Genomic DNA, 17,594 nt, shown 5'->3' on the forward strand with positions numbered 1-17,594 from the left:
CCACAAAATAACGTGCATAAATTCACCAAGACTCCTGGGACAGCACCTTCCAAACCCATGACCACTTCCAACTCGAAGGACAAAGGCAGCAGATACTTGGGAACACCACCAGCTGGAAGTTCCTCTCCAAACCATACACCATCCCCTCCATCCTGACATGGAAATATATCACTGTACCTTTGTTGTTGCTGGGTCAGAATCGTGGAAATCCCTCTCAAACCGCCCACCGGGGTGCAGTGGTCCAACCACCGTCTCAGACACAGTTAGGGATGGGCAATTAATGCTGGACTTGCCAGTGATGCCCACAATCCAGGAAAGAATAAGTGGACAGAGCTGGGATGTAGCCACCAACATCCTCTGACCTGAAAGGGCACAGAGAGTTACTGCCGAGCTAGGTGTGTTGTTATGGAAGATGGTCGCCAATCTGGATTTCGGGGTGGATGTGTTTGGAGGGGGAGGGGAGGTTGCAATCAGCCTTGTTCCAATTCAATTGTGACCCACCTGTTTCCATCATTCTGCAGGCCCTAGTAACCGTGGCAATGCACATCAACGATCGGCAATGTCAGCCATGACAGTTAGGTTCGGTGGGTGGAGGACACCACGGACGGCCGAGTGACTTGCTCGCGCTCCCTCACCACCCCGCGTCATGGCGAGAATGGCCACAGCTTTGGGCGGAAGCGCCGTCGGGGGCAGGACCATGTCCTGCAACCTGGACGCACCCGCCAACGCCATCAGCGTCTGTCGTGACGGCTCCCAGGTGGCGGTAGCCGGGCGCAACATCTTCAAGGTCTACGCCATCGAGGAGGAGCAGCTGTGCGAGAAGGCCAACCTGCGGGTAGGCCGCAAGCCTTCGCTTAACCTCAGCTGTGCCGATGTGGCCTGGCACCAGGCGGAGGACAACCTGCTGGCCACGGCGGCTACCAATGGGGCAGTGGTGACCTGGAACCTGGGCAAGCAGTCACGCAACAAGCAGGACCAGCTCTTCATGGAGCACAAGCGCACAGTCAACAAGGTGTGCTTCCACCCCGTGGAGCTGCACATCCTCCTGAGCGGATCCCAGGACGGCTCCATGAAGTGCTTTGACCTGAGGAGGAAGGAGTCCGTCTGCACCTTTTCAGGTAGGCCCCTGACCGAGCTCGATGTGGGGGAGGGGAGCGGGGGAAATCGGATCGAAACTCGCAGAGGCCTCTGGGTAGAGTGGGCATGGGGTAGGTGTTTCCATTCAGAGGAGAGACTAGAACCTGGGGCCGCAGCCTCAGGGTGAAGGGATGACCCTTTAGAACTGAGGTGAGGAGGGATTTGAATCCCACCAGGGCAGATAGAGATGTACAGCACGGAAACAGACCATTCAGTCCAACTCGTCCATGCGAGCCAGATATCCGAAACTCATCAATCCAATTTGCCAACACTTGGCCCATATCCCTCCAAACCCTTCCTATTCATATAGCCATCCAAATGCCTCTTAAATGTTGTAATTGTACCAGCCTCCACCACTTCCTCTTGCAGCTCATTCCATACATGTACACATTCACACACTCTGTGTGAAAAATTTGCCCCTTAAGTCTCTTTTATATCTTTCCCCTCTCACCCTAAACCTATGCCCTCTAGTTCTGGACTCCACCACCCAAGGTGGGAAAAGACCTTGTCTACTTACCCTATCCATGCCCCTCATGATTTTATAAACCTCGATAAGGTCATCCCTCAGCTGGTGGGATTTGAATTCAATTAAGAGTCATAATCCTCCAGCACGGAAACAGACCCTTCGGTCCAACCAGTCTGTGCCGACCATAATCCCAAACTAAACGAATCCCACCTGCCTGCTCCTGGCCCCTATCTCTCCAAAGATTTCTGGTTTCCTGGTTTCGAGTGGAGGGGAGGGCCTTGGAGTCGGGGACGTGCTGGGTGGCTGGGGTCTGGGCTGACGCTGCCGCAGGACATAGCGAGCAGGGCAGCGGTAGACGTCTGGTTCATGGCCACTGCCGTTCGGCACCTTAAAACGGCGGTGCTCGGACCTGACGTAGTGCCCCAGTTGGAGGATGCTCAGGTGTGCGGTGGGATCCCGTCTGTGCTCACTCCTGCCCGGACGGAATTTCACATTGGCCCCCAGGGTCCTGTACTTCCTGCGGGAGCCTGTGCCCCACAACCTGAGCTGTCTCTGGAGTTTTAGTTTTGTCCCTTTCAGGGGTGTATCACAGAGGGCCCTGTACAGACTGCTGCTGCACACCCTCATCCACCTGGACACACCCTGGGGTGCCCATTTACCACCGGGCGGTGGGGATCAACCCCAGTGAAGGGCTCTATACGCGGGAGTCCTCCCCCTTCCTCTCGGGAATCTGGGATGGAGGGTGCTGCATGCGGTAGTCCCACAGATTGCGGTGGTTCACGGACTCCCAGCCCAACTGCTTGTTCTGTGGCGCTGTGGAGTCCGTGGACCACGTATATATTGGGTGTGGGCGTTTGCACTCCCTTTTTGATTTTCTGAAAAACCTCCTCCTCTGCTTTTGGCTGCACTTCAGTCCCACGCTCCTGATCTTTGGGCACCCGGTACGGAGGAAGGAGGGCAGGTCTGAAGACCTCCTCGTGGGTCTGCTCCTGGGCCTGGCCAAACTGGCCATCAACAGGTCCAGGCAGCGGGCCGTGGAGGGGGTCGTTAGGGCCGACTGCCTGCCCCTCTTCCGCGGTTACGTTAGAGCCCGGGTGTCCTTGGAGAAGGAGCACGCGGTGACCACCAACACCCTGGAGTTGTTCAGGGAGCGGTGGGCGCCGCAGGGAGTGGAGTGCATTATATCCCCCTCCAACTCTATTTTGATGTAGTCCCTGCCCTCCCCTTCACTGTTTTGATCACACAGCACTGCCCTTTGATGTGAAGGGCAGTGCTTGTCACTGGCCACCCGGGTGTTTTCCTATCTTCCTGGTGGTGGAAATTGAACAAAGATTTGTACACCTGTTGTCTCTCACTGTGTCCCACACCTGCACACACACACACCATGGGTGCTGCGGAAAAATACATACTACTGCTATTAGGCAGTAGTGTGGGGGGATAATAAAAAAAGAAAAAAATTCTTATTCATGTACTTATGCAAATTAAAAGAAAAATCTTGAATTAAGAATTTACTGATGACCATGAAACAATTGTCGACCGTGGTAAAAACCCATCTAGATTCAATAATGTTCTTGAGGGAGGGAAATCTGCTGTCCTCACCCGGTCTGGCCTACATGGGACTCCAGACCACACAGCGATATGGTTGACTCCCAACTGCCTTCTGGGCAATTAGTGACGGGCAATGATTGCTGACCTAGCCAGTGACACCTTCATCCTGTATGAATAATAAAGAAGAAAACTATTTCTTCAGCCAGAAGGTGGTTAATCTGTGGAGTGCATTGTTGCAGAGGGCTATGGAGGCCATGTCATTGAGGGTATTTAAAACAGAGACAGATAGTTCCTGTCTGCTAAGGGGAAATCTAGGGTTACAGGGAAAAGGCAGGGGAATGGGTTCGAGAAACATATGGTGGAGCAGACCTGATGGGCTGAATGGCCTAATTCTGCTCCTATTTAGATTAGATTCCTTACAGTGTGGAAACAGGCCATTTGGCCCAACAAATCCACACCGACCCTCTAAAGAGTAACCCACCCAGACCCCCTACCCTATATTTACCCTGACTAATGCACCTAATACTACGGGCAATTTAGCGTGGCCAATTCACCTGGCTTGCATTTTTTTTCGGACTGTGGGAGGAAACCGGAGCACCCGGAGGAAACCCACGCAGACACTGGGAGAATGTGCAAACTCCACACAGTCAGTCACCCGAGGCTGGAATCGAACCAGGGCCCCTGGCGCTGTGAGGCAACAGTGTTAACTGCTGAGCCACTGTGCCAGCCTATTTCTTATGGATGTGCTGCTGAACAGTTACCGAGAATGTCCCACGTTTACAGAAATATAAGATTTACAATTGGCCATGTGCTTAGCTGCCCGCCACAAACTTCATTCTTTTTTAAAAATCATCTTCCTCCTTCCTTCCATGGGCTGTGTGTGTCATTCCATCCCTAATTGGCCATGAGCGGCTTTCCGGGCCATTTCAGAGGCCAGTTGTGAACCTACCATGTCACTTTGGGCCTGGAGTCACGTGTAGGCCAGAGTGAGCAGATTCTCCTTCCCTAAAGGACCTGAGAGGGAGAGTTTCTAACCACACAGTGGTCAGTGTCACTGAGACTCGCTCTCGAATCCAGATTTAATCGATCACATTGAATCTAAACTCCGTCTGTCGTGACGGGATTTGAACCTATGTCCCCAGAACATTAGCATGGATTGCTAGTCCAGGGAGGTTACCCTGATCTCCCCCCACCTCGGTTCCAAATGGTAGTGATTCCTCAACAACAATCCTGGATTCCTGTCTGACCTCCTGACCTTCCTGGGTGACAGTCAATGTGACATTTTCCTGTGCCCTGGCCTGATCAGCTGCTGGGATTCTCACCCATGCGTTTGCCAGGTCCACACCCAGCTCTTCCACTGCCATCCTGTCTGGGGACTCTTTCTCTGATGCTCACTTTGTGTCTCTTGTACCAAGTCCTGTTTAACCCTCACTCATTGTGCTCACTAATCTACACGGATTTGGAGATGATGGTGTTGGACTGGGGTGTACAAAAGCACTTCCAATTAAACCTGTTGGACTATAGCCTGGTGTCATGTGATTTTTTAATAATCTACACCGGTTACTGTTCAGGGTAAGCATTGATTTTTAAAATTGTTGTTCCGTTCAAATCTTTCGGAGTCCCTTCCCTATCTCTAATCGTCTGCAGCGTTCCCACCCTCTGACTACGTAATCTCTGGCTTCCTCTTCTTCAATCTCTTCTCCCACTTTTTTTTTAACCATGCTCCAAGCTTTGGAAATTTCTCCCTGTTTCTCATCACCATGTGCTCCTGATATGCTGCTTAAAAGCAACGGTGAGGAAGGGCAGGGGTTAAATGTATCAGAAAGGCTCTTTTAATTAGTAGAAACATAGAGGATAGGTGCAGGAGTAGGCCATTCAGCCCTTTGAGCCACCACCACAGCTCAATATGATCATCCTGATCATGCAATGACTTGTACTGTTAGCTCTGTCGAATGAGTACCAATCCACAGTGCAGTACCAACAGAGCCCTATTGGAGGTGCTGTCTTTCACACTGCCTGCTCTCTCAGGTCAATGGGAAAGGTCTCGGGGCAGGAGCCCATTCTTCAAGGGAATCTGGCCAATGTTTATTTGTCACTGAAACTGGACAGCGTGGTGACTGTCGATTTGCTATTTATTGGAGCTTGCTGTGTAGAAATTGGCCTCCGTGCTCTCTATGTCACAACGGTGACCCCATTTCACGGGCACATCGCCCAGCTTCCTATTGTTTGTGGAAAGTATAACTCTGGTCTGGTTTGTTAGGCTGGGACTCCCTTGTAATGTTACTGTGCTGCAACTGCCTCCTGCAGGTCAGTCGGAGAGCGTGCGCAATGTCCACTTCAGCGCCCGTGATTTCTTCACCTTCGCTGCTACCTTTGAGAATGGGAACGTCCAGCTGTGGGACATGCGGAGACCTGACCGGTGTGAGAGGATGTTCACAGCCCACAACGGGCCCGTCTTCTCTTGTGATTGGCACCCGGATGACAGGTAGGACAGAGCCTGGGTGAGGGGACAAGGTGTGTTTGTACACTGGCATGTGAAAGTACACATTCAGGTACATGTGACAGCGTACTCAGAGACTCCTCCCTTCCGTTTGGGTCAGTGCCACCTCACAAAGTGCTGCTCCGTTGTGGAGGAATTTACTTACTCAGGGCACATGGGCTTCATCGCGTTGGCCATCATTTGCTGTCCATCCCTAGTTGCCCTCCAGATGAGCCGCTGCACTCCATGTGGGTGTAGGGCGACTCACCTCCAGAGTTTTGACCCAAAACTGAAGGAACAGCGATGTATTTCCTTTGGTTAGTTATATTGAGTCACCTACTGCACTAAAGAAGCCATTCATCCCGTTCAGTCCATGCTAGCTCTCTGAGCAGCAGTTCCATTTCCTGGCCTGTGATTGTCTTCCTCCAAAAGCCCACCATTTCCTTTTTAAATGGATTGTTCATCATCTCCACTTCCTGAGCTCCGAGTTCCAGCTCATTAGTGTCTCTTCCCATCCAAACCCTGCATCACTCTCCCAAAGCATTCAATCTGTCTCTCCTCTCCACCTCTACCCAGCTTTTCCTCATTTACCCTAATGAGACCTGACCTCCATCTCCACTGAATCTCCCCTCAGTCTCCTCTGTTCACACTGTCTCCAACCTAACCCTTGTAGCTACATTCCCTCATCTCTGGAACCATTCTGATAACATCTACCCACTCAGGGACCCTCACATCTGTCCTCAAGTGTGACCAGATCAGGAGGTAATTCTCTTGTTGGGGCCCACCCAGACCTTTATAAAGTATAAAGGTCTGTTTTTGTACTCAGTGCCCAGGATCCTATACACGTCTCTCACGACTTCCTCAGTATATCCTACCACCTTTGAAAGATCGATGCCCATGAACTCCCAGACCCCTCTGTCCCTGCTCGCTCTGTAGAATGGGGCCACCATGTCTAGATGGTCTCTTCCCCCCCACCCCCCCCGACTCTTCTCCCCCACTCCTCCTCCCCCCCCTTCTCCCCATCATCTTCTCCCCCCCCTTCTCCCCATCATCTTCTCCCCCCTTCTGCCACTTCTCTTCCCCTTCTCTCCCCCCTTCCTCCCCTCTTCTCCACCCCCTTCCCCTTCTCTTCTCCCCCTCTCTATTCACCCCATCTCCCCATCTCTTCTCCTCCCCATCTCTTCTCCTCCCCATCTCTTCTCCCCCCCTCTCTTCTCCCCCCCCTCTTCTCCCCCCCTCTCTTCTCCCCCCCTCTCTTCTCCCCCCCTCTCTTCTCCCCCCCTCTCTTCTCCCCCCCTCTCTTCTCCCCCCCTCTCTTCTCCCCCCCCCTCTCTTCTCCCCCCCTCTCTTCTCCCCCCCTCTCTTCTCCCCCCTCTCTCTTCTCCCCCCTCTCCTCACCCCCTCTCTCTTCTCACCCCCTCTCCCTTCCCACCCCCTCTCTCTTCTCACCCCCTCTCTCTTCTCACCCCCTCTCTCTTCTCACCCCCCTCTCTTCTCCCCCCTCTCTCTTCTCCCCCCTCTCTCTTCTCCCCCTCTCTCTTCTCACCCCCTCTCTCTTCTCACCCCCTCTCTCTTCTCACCCCCTCTCTCTTCTCACCCCCTCTCTCTTCTCACCCCCTCTCTCTTCTCACCCCCTCTCTCTTCTCACCCCCTCTCTCTTCTCACCCCCTCTCTCTTCTCACCCCCTCTCTCTTCTCACCCCCTCTCTCTTCTCACCCCCTCTCTCTTCTCACCCCCTCTCTCTCCTCACCCCCTCTCTCTTCTCACCCCTCTCTCTTCTCCCCTCTCTCTCCTCCCCCCTCTCTCTCCTCCCCCCTCTCTCTCCTCCCCCCTCTCTCTCCTCCCCCTCTCTCTCCTCCCCCCTCTCTCTCCTCCCCCCTCTCTCTCCTCCCCCCTCTCTCTCCTCCCCCCCTCTCTCTCCTCCCCCCCCTCTCTCTCCTCCCCCCTCTCTCTCTCCTCCCCCCTCTCTCTCTCCTCCCCCCTCTCTCTTCTCACCCCCTCATCTCCACCTCCCTCTCTTCTCCCCCTCTCTATTCACCATCTCCCCCATCTCTACCCCCCTCTCCACCCCTCTCTCTTCTCCCCCCCTTCTCCACCCCACTCTTCACCCCCCCCCCCCCCCCATCCCACTGCAGTCAGTTTCATCACCCTCATGTTTTGTTATTCCTCAAATTTTGCTATCGAAGGCAAATGAGTTTTTAACTCTGTCTTTACCGGCTATAACCGCAGAGTATGGTGGGGAGCTCTCTGTGCCGATGAATGGTAACGTAATGAGTTGGGGGAGCGGGTACAGCTAGAGGTTTCCAGCCTGCTCCTTATTGGTTGAATCTAGCCTTCGCCTCTTTCTGTTTCTTGTGCAGGGGTTGCCTGGTGACCGGAGGCCGGGACAAGATGGTGAAGGTTTGGGACCTGACTGGTTACAAGGCCAGGGAGATGTATTGTGTACAGACCATCGCCTCCGTGGCACACGTCCTTTGGCGGCCAGACAGGAGGTACCACATCGCCACCTGCTCCATGATGGTGGACCACAACATCTACGTGTGGGATGTCCGCAGACCCTACGTCCCCTTCGCCATGTTTGAGGAGCACCGGGATGTCACCACTGGCATTGCCTGGCGCCATAGCCACGACCCCCACTTCCTCCTGTCCGGCTCAAAGGACAGCACCCTCTACCACCATTTCTTCAAGGACGCCCAGCGGCCGGCAGGCCAGGCCGTACCCGAGGGCCTGTGCTTCGGCCTATTTGGGGACGTGGCTTTCGCCGTCAAGGAGGGCCTGTGCTCGGCCGAGAGCCACCGCAAGGCCCTGGCTGCCGACCGCCGGTACCCGTTCTTCTTTGCCCGGCGTCCGGACCCCGCTGAACAGTTCACCAACGTCTCGAGTGCCCTCAGCCTTTTTGAGACGCGGCCCGGTGCCGCCTCCATGGACTGGTTCGCTGAGACAGCGGCCCGGTATAGCCTGAGCGGAGGGCCCCTGCCTGAACTCTGTGACCGTAACGCCGCCGTCGCCCGGCAACTCAGCCGCCACCAGGTGGCGCAGATCTGGAGGATGCTGAAGATCATTTACACAGGAACGGGAGCGACTGGCAACATAGTGCCAGGATCTGGAAAGACAGGACCCCCCCTCACCCCCCTCAGCAGGTACAGTCGCCCCCACGTCCTCATCCCCCTCACCTCCCTCAGCAGGTACAGTCACCCCCACCTACTCACCTCCCTCAGCAGGTAAAGTCGCCCCCACCTCCTCACCCCCCCCCATCAGCAGGTACAGTCACCCCCATCTCCTCACCCCCCCCATCAGCAGGTACAGTCACCCCATCCTCCTCACCCCCCTCAGCAGGTAAAGTCGCCCCCACCTCCTCACCCCCCCCATCAGCAGGTACAGTCACCCCCACCTACTCACCCCCCCTCAGCAGGTACAGTCACCCCCATCTCCTCACCCCCATCAGCAGGTGCAGTCACCCCCCTCTCCTCACCCCCATCAGCAGGTACAGTCACCCCCACCTACTCACGCCCCCTCAGCAGGTACAGTCGCCCCCACCTCCTCATCCCCCTAAGCAGGTACAGTCACCCTACCTCCTCACCGCCCCCCCCCCTCAGCAGGTACAATCACCCCCACCTCCTTATCCCCCTCACCTCCCTCAGCAGGTACAGTCACCCCCACCTCCTCACCCCCCTCACATCCCATCAGCAGGTACAGTCACCCCCACCTCCTCACCCACCCATCAGCAGGTACAGTCACCCCCATCTCCTCATCCCCCTCACCCCCCTCAGCAGGTACAGTCACCCCCACCTCCTCACCCCCCCCTCAGCAGGTACAGTCGCCCCCACCTCCTCATCCCCCTAAGCAGGTACAGTCACCCTACCTCCTCACCGCCCCCCCCCTCAGCAGGTACAATCACCCCCACCTCCTTATCCCCCTCACCTCCCTCAGCAGGTACAGTCACCCCCAACACCTCACCTTCCTCAGCAGGTACAGTCACCCCCACCTACTCACCCCCCTCACCCCTCCCATCAGCAGGTACAGTCACCCCCATCTCCTCATCCCTCTCACCCCCCATCAGCAGGTACTGTCACTCCCACCTCCTCACCCCCCCTCAGCAGGTACAGTCACCCCCAGCTACTCACCCCCCCTCAGCAGGTACAGTCACCCCCACCTCCTCACCCTGCCCTCAGCAGGTACAGTCACCCCAACCTCCTCACCCCCCCTCAGCAGGTACAGTCACCCCCATCTCCTCATCCCTCTCACCCCCCTCAGCAGGTACAGTCACCCCCATCTCCTCATCCCCCTCACCCCCCTCAGCAGGTACAGTCACCCCAACCTCCTCACCCCCCCTCAGCAGGTACAGTCGCCCCCACCTCCTCACCCCCCTCAGCAGGTACAGTCGCCCCCATCTCCTCATCCCCCTCACCCCCCTCAGCAGGTACAGTCACCCCCACCTCCTCACCCCCCTCAGCAGGTACAGTCGCCCCCACCTCCTCACCCCCCCCATCAGCAGGTACAGTCACTCCCACCTCCTCACCCCCCATCAGCAGGTACAGTCGTCCCCACCTCCTCACCCCCCATCAGCAGGTACAGTCACCCCCACCTCCTCAGCCCCCTCAGCAGGTACAGTCCCCCCCGCCGCCTCATCCCCCTCACCCTCCCCCCCCAAGCAGATACAGTCCCCCTCACCCCCCCCAAGCAGGTACAGTCACCCCCACCTCCTCATCCCCCTCACCCCCCTCAGCAGGTACAGTCACCCCCACACCCTCACCCCCCTCAGGTACAGTCACCCCCACCTCCTCATCCCCCTCATTTCCCCCCCCCCCTCAGCAGGTACAGTCACCCTCATCTCCTCACCCCCCCCCCCCCGTAGGTACAGTCGCCCCCACCTCCTCATCCCCCCTCAGCAGGTACAGTCACCCCCACCTCCTCACCCCCATCAGCAGGTACAGTCACCCCCATCTCCTCACCCCCATCAGCAGGTACAGTCGCCCCCACCTCCTCACCCCCATCAGCAGGTGCAGTCACTCCCACCTCCTCACCCCCCCCTCGGCAGGTACAGTCACCCCCACCTCCTCACCCCCCCTCAGCAGGTACAGTCACCCCCACCTCCTCACCCCCATCAGCAGGTGCAGTCACCCCCATCTCCTCACCCCCATCAGCAGGTACAGTCGCCCCCACCTCCTCACCCCCCCCATCAGCAGGTACAGTCACCCCCACCTACTCACCCCCCCTCAGCAGGTACAGTCACCCCCATCTCCTCACCCCCATCAGCAGGTGCAGTCACCCCCATCTCCTCACCCCCATCAGCAGGTACAGTCGCCCCCACCTCCTCACCCCCCCCATCAGCAGGTACAGTCACCCCCACCTACTCACCCCCATCAGCAGGTACAGTCGCCCCCACCTCCTCACCCCCCCTTAGCAGGTACAGTCACCCCCACCTACTCACCCCCCCTCAGCAGGTACAGTCACTCCCACCTCCTCACCCCCCTCACATCCCATCAGCAGGTACAGTCACCCCCACCTCCTCACCCCCCTCAGCAGGTACAGTCACCCCCACCTCCTCACCCCCCTCAGCAGGTACAGTCACCCCCACCTCCTCACCCCCCCCTCGGCAGGTACAGTCACCCCCATCTCCTCACCCCCATCAGAAGGTACAATCGTCCCCACCTCCTCAACCCCCCCATCAGCAGGTACAGTCACCCCCACCTCCTCAGCCCCCTCAGCAGGTACAGTCACCCCCACCTCCTCAGCCCCCTCATCCCCCCCTCAGCAGGTACAGTCACCCCCATCAGCAGGTACAGTCACCCCCACCTCCTCACCCCCCCCTCGGCAGGTACAGTCACCCCCATCTCCTCACCCCCATCAGAAGGTACAATCGTCCCCACCTCCTCAACCCCCCCATCAGCAGGTACAGTCACCCCCACCTCCTCAGCCCCCTCAGCAGGTACAGTCACCCCCACCTCCTCAGCCCCCTCATCCCCCCATCAGTCCCCCCGCCGCCTCATCCCCCTAACCCCCCCAAGCAGGTACAGTCACCCTCACCCCCCCCTCAGCAGGTACAGTCACCCCCACCTCCTCATCCCCCTCACCCCCCTCAGCAGGTACAGTCACCCGCACCTCCTCACCCCATCAGCAGGTACAGTCACCCCCACCTCCTCCCCGCCCCATCCCCCCCTCAGCAGGTACAGTCACCCCCACACCCTCACCCCCCTCAGCAGGTACAGTCACTCCCACCTCCTCACCCCCCTCAGCAGGTACAGTCACCCCCACCTCCTCACCCCCTCACCCCCCCATCAGAAGGTACAGTCCCCCCCACCTCCTCACCCCCCATCAGCAGGTACAGTCACTCCCACCTCCTCACCCCCTCAGCAGGTACAGTCACCCCTCCTCCTCCTCACCCCCCATCAGCAGGTACAGTCACCCCTCCTCCTCCTCACCCCCCATCAGCAGGTACAGACACCCCCACCTCCTCACGCCCCTCACCAGGTACAGTCACCCCTCCACCTCCTCACCCCATCAGCAGGTACAGTCACCCTCATCTCCTCACCCCCCTCAGCAGGTACAGTCACCCCCACCTCCTCATCCCCCTCACCCCCCTTAGCAGGTACAGTCACCCCCACCTTCTCATCCCTCTCACAAGGTACAGTCACCCCCAACTCCTCCTCCCCCTCACCCCCCTCAGCAGGTACAGTCACCCCCACCTCCTCATCCCTCTCACAAGGTACAGTCACCCCCACCTTCTCATCCCCCTCACAAGGTACATTGTGCACCTGTCCCATCCCCTTGCCCCCCCCTCAGCAGGTACGGTGCCCCCCAAGCTGAACCGTCGCCCCTCCTCCCCATCTCGGCAGGTACAGTGTGTCGGAAGGGGCACTGTGGCCTCTGACCTGGCCTTTGCCTCAGACGACATTCAACCATGGAGGCAGGTTGGAAACGGTTCGTTAGATTAATTCCAGAGAGGAGGGATTTATCTTACGCAGAGCGATCGAACAGTCCAGGCCGACTTGAACTGGGGGGGAATAGATTTAGGACGGAGCTGAGGGAGGAACCTTCACCCAAAGGTTAGTGAGTCTGAGGAGCTCCCTGCCCAGTGAAGCAGTTGAGGCTACCTCGTTGGATGTTTTTAAGGCAAAGATAGATTTTTGAACAGTAAAGGAATCAAGGATTATGATGAGAGCGCGGGTAAGTGGAGCTGAGTCCGTGAAAAGATCAGCCGTGGTCTTATTGAACGGTGGAGGGGGCTCGATGGGCCTGACGGCCTACTCCTGCTCCTAGTTGTTACACTTGCTCGAGTTTAGAGAATGAAAGGAAATCTAGTTGAATTTACAAGATGTTGTACCAAGTGCCTGTGGGGATGATGATTCCTCAGCAGTCTAGAACCCCAGGTCACTATTTTAAAAAATAGGGGCCAACCTTTCAGGACAGGGATGAGGGGAAATGGCAGCGTCTGTGGAGAGAGAAACCGAGTTAACCTTTCGAGTCTGATGTGGCTGTTCTTTAGCACTGAGGAAGAGTTAGCTCTGTTCCTCGCTCCACAGGCACTGCCAGACCTGCTGAGTTTCTCTGTGCTTGTTTCAGATTTCCAGCATCTGCAGTTTCTTTTGTTTCTTTTTACTGAATCTTGCCATTATTCCTTTGGTTCACGATAACAGGGTGTTTCTCTTGCTGGTGACTTGAGTATCGGAATGGAGGGCTATTCAAATGCTAACAAGTTGTTGGAAAAGCTCAGCAGGTCCGGCAGCATCTGTGGAGAGAGAAAGCAGACTTAATGTTTCGGGTGCAGTGACCCTTCTACAGAACAGACGTGTTCAGCCTCCACTCTGTCTGCCTCATTGATGATGTTGTTTTCACTGGGGAATAGACGCGAGTCGTGGGTATTTGCTACTCCTCGGTTAACCAACCCCAGATACGGATCAGTCTGTCGGATAATTCTTTTGGCAGGAGTCTGCTTCGCGCCCCTCGCAAAGTTTAAAGAGCTAGTGTGTTCTCCCCAGTCTCCAGCCGAATATTTATCCCACAACCAACATCACCAAAGCAAATGGTCAGGTGTTAACCCTCTTGTGGGAGCTTCCTACAAGCAAATTGACAGCTGCTTTTCCTATGAAATATCAACGATACTTCAAAAAGTGCTTCATTGGATGTACAGGGCTTTTAGCAGTCCTGCGGTCACAAAAGGTGGGCGGCACAGTGGTTAGCACTGCTGCCTCACAGCAACACGAACCCATGTTCGATTCCAGCCTCGGGTGACTGTCTGTGTGGAGTTTGCACATTCTCCCCGTGTCTGCGTGGGTTTCCTCCGGGTGCTCCGGTTTCCTCCCACAGTCCAAAAAAGTGCAGGTTAGGTGAATTGGCCATGCTAAATTGCCCGTAGTGTTAGGCAAAGGGGTAAATGTAGGGGAATGAGTATGGGTGGGTTGCGCTTCGGTGGGTCGGTGTGGACTTGTTGGGCCGAAGGGCCTGTTTCTATACTGTAAGTAATCTAAGTAAATGCAAGCTCGATTCATTAGAATACTTTGCTCTGACTCTTCTCTCTTAGCAGAGTGGGGTTAAGCCCAAGTGTAATAGCCAATACTCGCCAGGATCTAATTAGCCGATATTTTCACTGTAAACGGGACGGGGAAAGCACCCAGGTTCTCCTAGGGGTTTCTACGGAAACGCAGCCTTGGCTGTCCTGGTGCCATCTTAGGGAGGGTTAGGGATTACTGTCACTGTCTACCATGGTCTTATTCTGTAGGTTCAGAGTCAGGAGGGCCCCAGATGTGTTCCACTCGGCACAGGAGCTGATGGGAGGAACCTCTCATCTGGACCAGGATGGGGACATGAGGAATGTTGGAATATTGGAGCCTGAGTAGGCCGTTCAGCCCATTGAATTTGGTCATGGATGATCTCAGGCAGTTGACCGTTACATTTGTAATTTGATGCTGGCCTCACGTCAGTTAATCCAGAATTGAAATCGCGTCTCGGTGACCTTGAGGCTGTCATTGCTATAAAAACCCATCGGGTTCACTAATGTCCTTTAGGGAGGAAGACCCGGTCTGGCTGGCATGTGACTCCAGACCCACAGCAATGTGGTTGACTCATAACTGCCCTCTGCAATGGGCTAACATGCCACTCAGTTCAGGGGCAATTAGAAATGGGTAATAAATGGCCAGCCTTTGCCAGTGACACCCTCATCCCATGCAAAACTAAAAGAAAATTTGCCTCGATGCCACTTTCCTGCACCATCTCACCATCTTTGTATCCCCTAATATCACTAGTCTCCAGAAACCCCTCTGTCTCAAATGCGCTTAATGATGGTGCTTCCACACTCCTCTGTAGCACAGATTTGAAAGAATCCCTGATCTAAGTGTGAAGAGATTCCTCATCACAGTCCTAAATGGCCAGCCCCTTATCCTAAGATTATGCCCCATAATTATAGAGTCACCAACCTAGAGAAACATCCTATCTATAGCTACCCCATCATGCCTTGTTGAAATTTACAAAATGCTTACAAGATCATACCTCATTCTTTGCAACCCTGGAGAATACAGACCTGGTTTCTTCAATCTCTCCTTAAGGCAAGGATTACTTCAGTCACACTTCCTGTACAATAAGTTTTTTTAATTTATTCAGTCATTTATTCATTTTAAAAAGAAAATATAAACGACAACCAGTTGAGAATACGTAATAAATAATACTGTGTTAATGACATGAGTTTCATCCAGTTAGACCAGCAACTGGCATTCCTCTCTTACACCAGACCCTGTTGTTTCCTTCGTACAGTCACAGAGTCAAACTGCACGGAAACAGACCCTTGTGGAATGTGGGCGTTACTGGCTGGGCCCAGCATTTATTGCCCATCCCTAGTTGCCCCTTGAGAAGGCGGTAGTGAGCTGCCATCTTTAACTGTGCATAATATCTCCAGGATATAGATGGCAATTAACTGCAATCTGAAGTGCACCACCTGTAGGAAGGGGCAGGTTCAATAGCAATTGGAGAAGTAACAGAAGTGACAAGTTTTGTGGGACTGGTAATGTCAAAGCAAGTCTGTGTCCATGGGCAATGTTTAAGACTACCATGTTCTTTGAGTTAGAAAGAATGGCTGGATCGGCTGGGACGTTTTTCACTGGAGCGTAGGAAGTTGAGAGGTGACCTCACAGAAGTTTATAAAATCATGAGGGGTATGGCTTGGGTTAATGTCTTCCCTCTAGGGTGGGGGATTTCAAGACTCAGGGGCACATTTTTAAAGTGAGAGGAGAGATATTTAAAAAAGACATGAGGGGCAAATATTTTACCCAGAGGGTGGTTCGTGTGTGGAATGACCTTCCTGAGGAAGTGGTGGATGCGGGTACAGTTACAACGTTTAAAAGACATTTGGATAAGTTTATGAATAGGAAAGGTTTGGAGGGATGGGGGCCAGGACCAGGCAAGTGGGCCTAGATTAGTTTGGGATTATGGTCAGCATGGACTGGTTGGACCGAAGGGTCTGTTTCTGTGCTGTTTGACTCTGACTCTGTGACTGTATGAAGGAAACAACAGGGTCTGGTGTAACAGCGGAATGCCACATCCGGGTGTAGCTGGATGAAACTTGTCATTAACATGTTGTTTATTACATGTTCTCAACTGGTTGTCATTTACATTTTATAAAAAATGAATTGATGGGATGTGGCAAGAGCAGCATTTATTGCCCCTCCCTAATTACCCTTGAACTGAGTGGCTTGTTACGGCTGTGAAGAGTCAACCCCATTGCTGTGGGTCTAGAGTCACACACAGACCAGACCAGGGTAAGGACGGCAGATTGTCTTCCCTAAAGGACATCAGTGAACCAGATGGGGGTTTTTAACAACAATTGATTCTGAGATCTCCATGATCTTAGCTTTTAATTTCAGCGTGGACTTGTTGGGCCGAAGGGCCTGTTTCCACACTGTAGGGATTCCATGATTCCAAGAAGATCAAATCTTCCAGTCTCACTCCATTGACATTATAAGCTGGTCTGCCCACAAACATATTACATCATCAGAATGGGTGGTGCTTAGGGCACGCCTAAGTGTTAACCCCATTCACCACCTTACACAGTTAGACAGCAAAGAGCAGGGAGAGATGTAATCAGTCGAATGGCCTCTAGCTGCGTTGTTTCTTGTACAATTCTATTATCTGGACCCTGCGGTGTTGAGGGAGTGCTACATTGCCAGCCAGTGCTGTGTTCTTCAGTTGAAATGTTTAACTAGGACCTGGCTTTCTGCTGGCTCAGATTGGAGCCATTAGAGCTCCCATGTCTGTATCTCTCAGCCTGACCCTCCTCCCTCGGCCGACACATCCAGATTGAGCGTGCACTGCCCCTAGGCATTTGGTATGCTTTCCTTTATCAGAGTATTGAGTATAGGAGTTGGGACACTGTTGGAATATTGCGTGCAATTCAGGTCTCCTTCCTATCAAAAAGATGTTGTGAAACTTGAAAGGGTTCAGAAAAGATTTACCAAGGATGTTGCCAGGGTTGGAGGATTTGAGATATACGGAGAGGTTGAACAGGCTGGGGCTGTTTTCCCTGCAGTGTCGGAGGGGCATGGATAGGGTAAATAGACAAGGTGGGGTGGGGGTGGGGGAGTCCAGAACTAGAGGGCATAGGTTTAGGGTGAGAGGGGAAAGATATAAAAGAGACCGAAGGGGCAACGTTTTCACGCAGAGGGTGGTACGGGTATGGAATGAGCTGCCAGAGGATGTGGTGGAGGCTGATACAATTGCAACATTTAAGAGGCATTTGGATGGGTATATGAATAGGAAGGGTTTGGAGGGATATGGGCCGGGTGCTGGCAGGTGGGACTAGATTGGGTTGGGATATCTGGTCAGCATGGACGGGTTGGACCGAAGGGTCTGTTTCCGTGCTGTATATTTCTGAGTCTATGACTCCATGGGGAGATGCAGGGATGGAACAGGAGAACCAAGTAAGGTATCTTTTAACAAGGGATTCATTGAGTGGAGTGTTTGAGACATTTCGAACAT

At 54.4% G+C, this 17,594-nt stretch overlaps 1 protein-coding gene across 1 annotated transcript in view; it reads left to right on the forward strand.

Moving 5' to 3' along the window:
* The first annotated feature begins 429 nt into the window (after nt 1-429).
* The window catches only part of LOC122542287 (GATOR2 complex protein WDR24-like), a 28,284-nt gene continuing 11,119 nt past the window's right edge, over nt 430-17,594 (forward strand). Inside the window, exons 1-3 of the mRNA XM_043679882.2 lie at nt 430-1,118; nt 5,459-5,636; nt 7,991-8,770. Coding sequence (XP_043535817.2) covers nt 647-1,118; nt 5,459-5,636; nt 7,991-8,770 — 1,430 coding nt within the window. The 5' untranslated portion in view covers nt 430-646. The remainder of the gene's footprint in view (nt 1,119-5,458; nt 5,637-7,990; nt 8,771-17,594) is intronic.

This window comes from Chiloscyllium plagiosum, unplaced genomic scaffold, assembly GCF_037043375.1.
Source record: "Chiloscyllium plagiosum isolate Xiang-an unplaced genomic scaffold, Cpla_swu_hap1 HiC_scaffold_33, whole genome shotgun sequence".
Classification (NCBI taxonomy): domain Eukaryota; kingdom Metazoa; phylum Chordata; class Chondrichthyes; order Orectolobiformes; family Hemiscylliidae; genus Chiloscyllium; species Chiloscyllium plagiosum.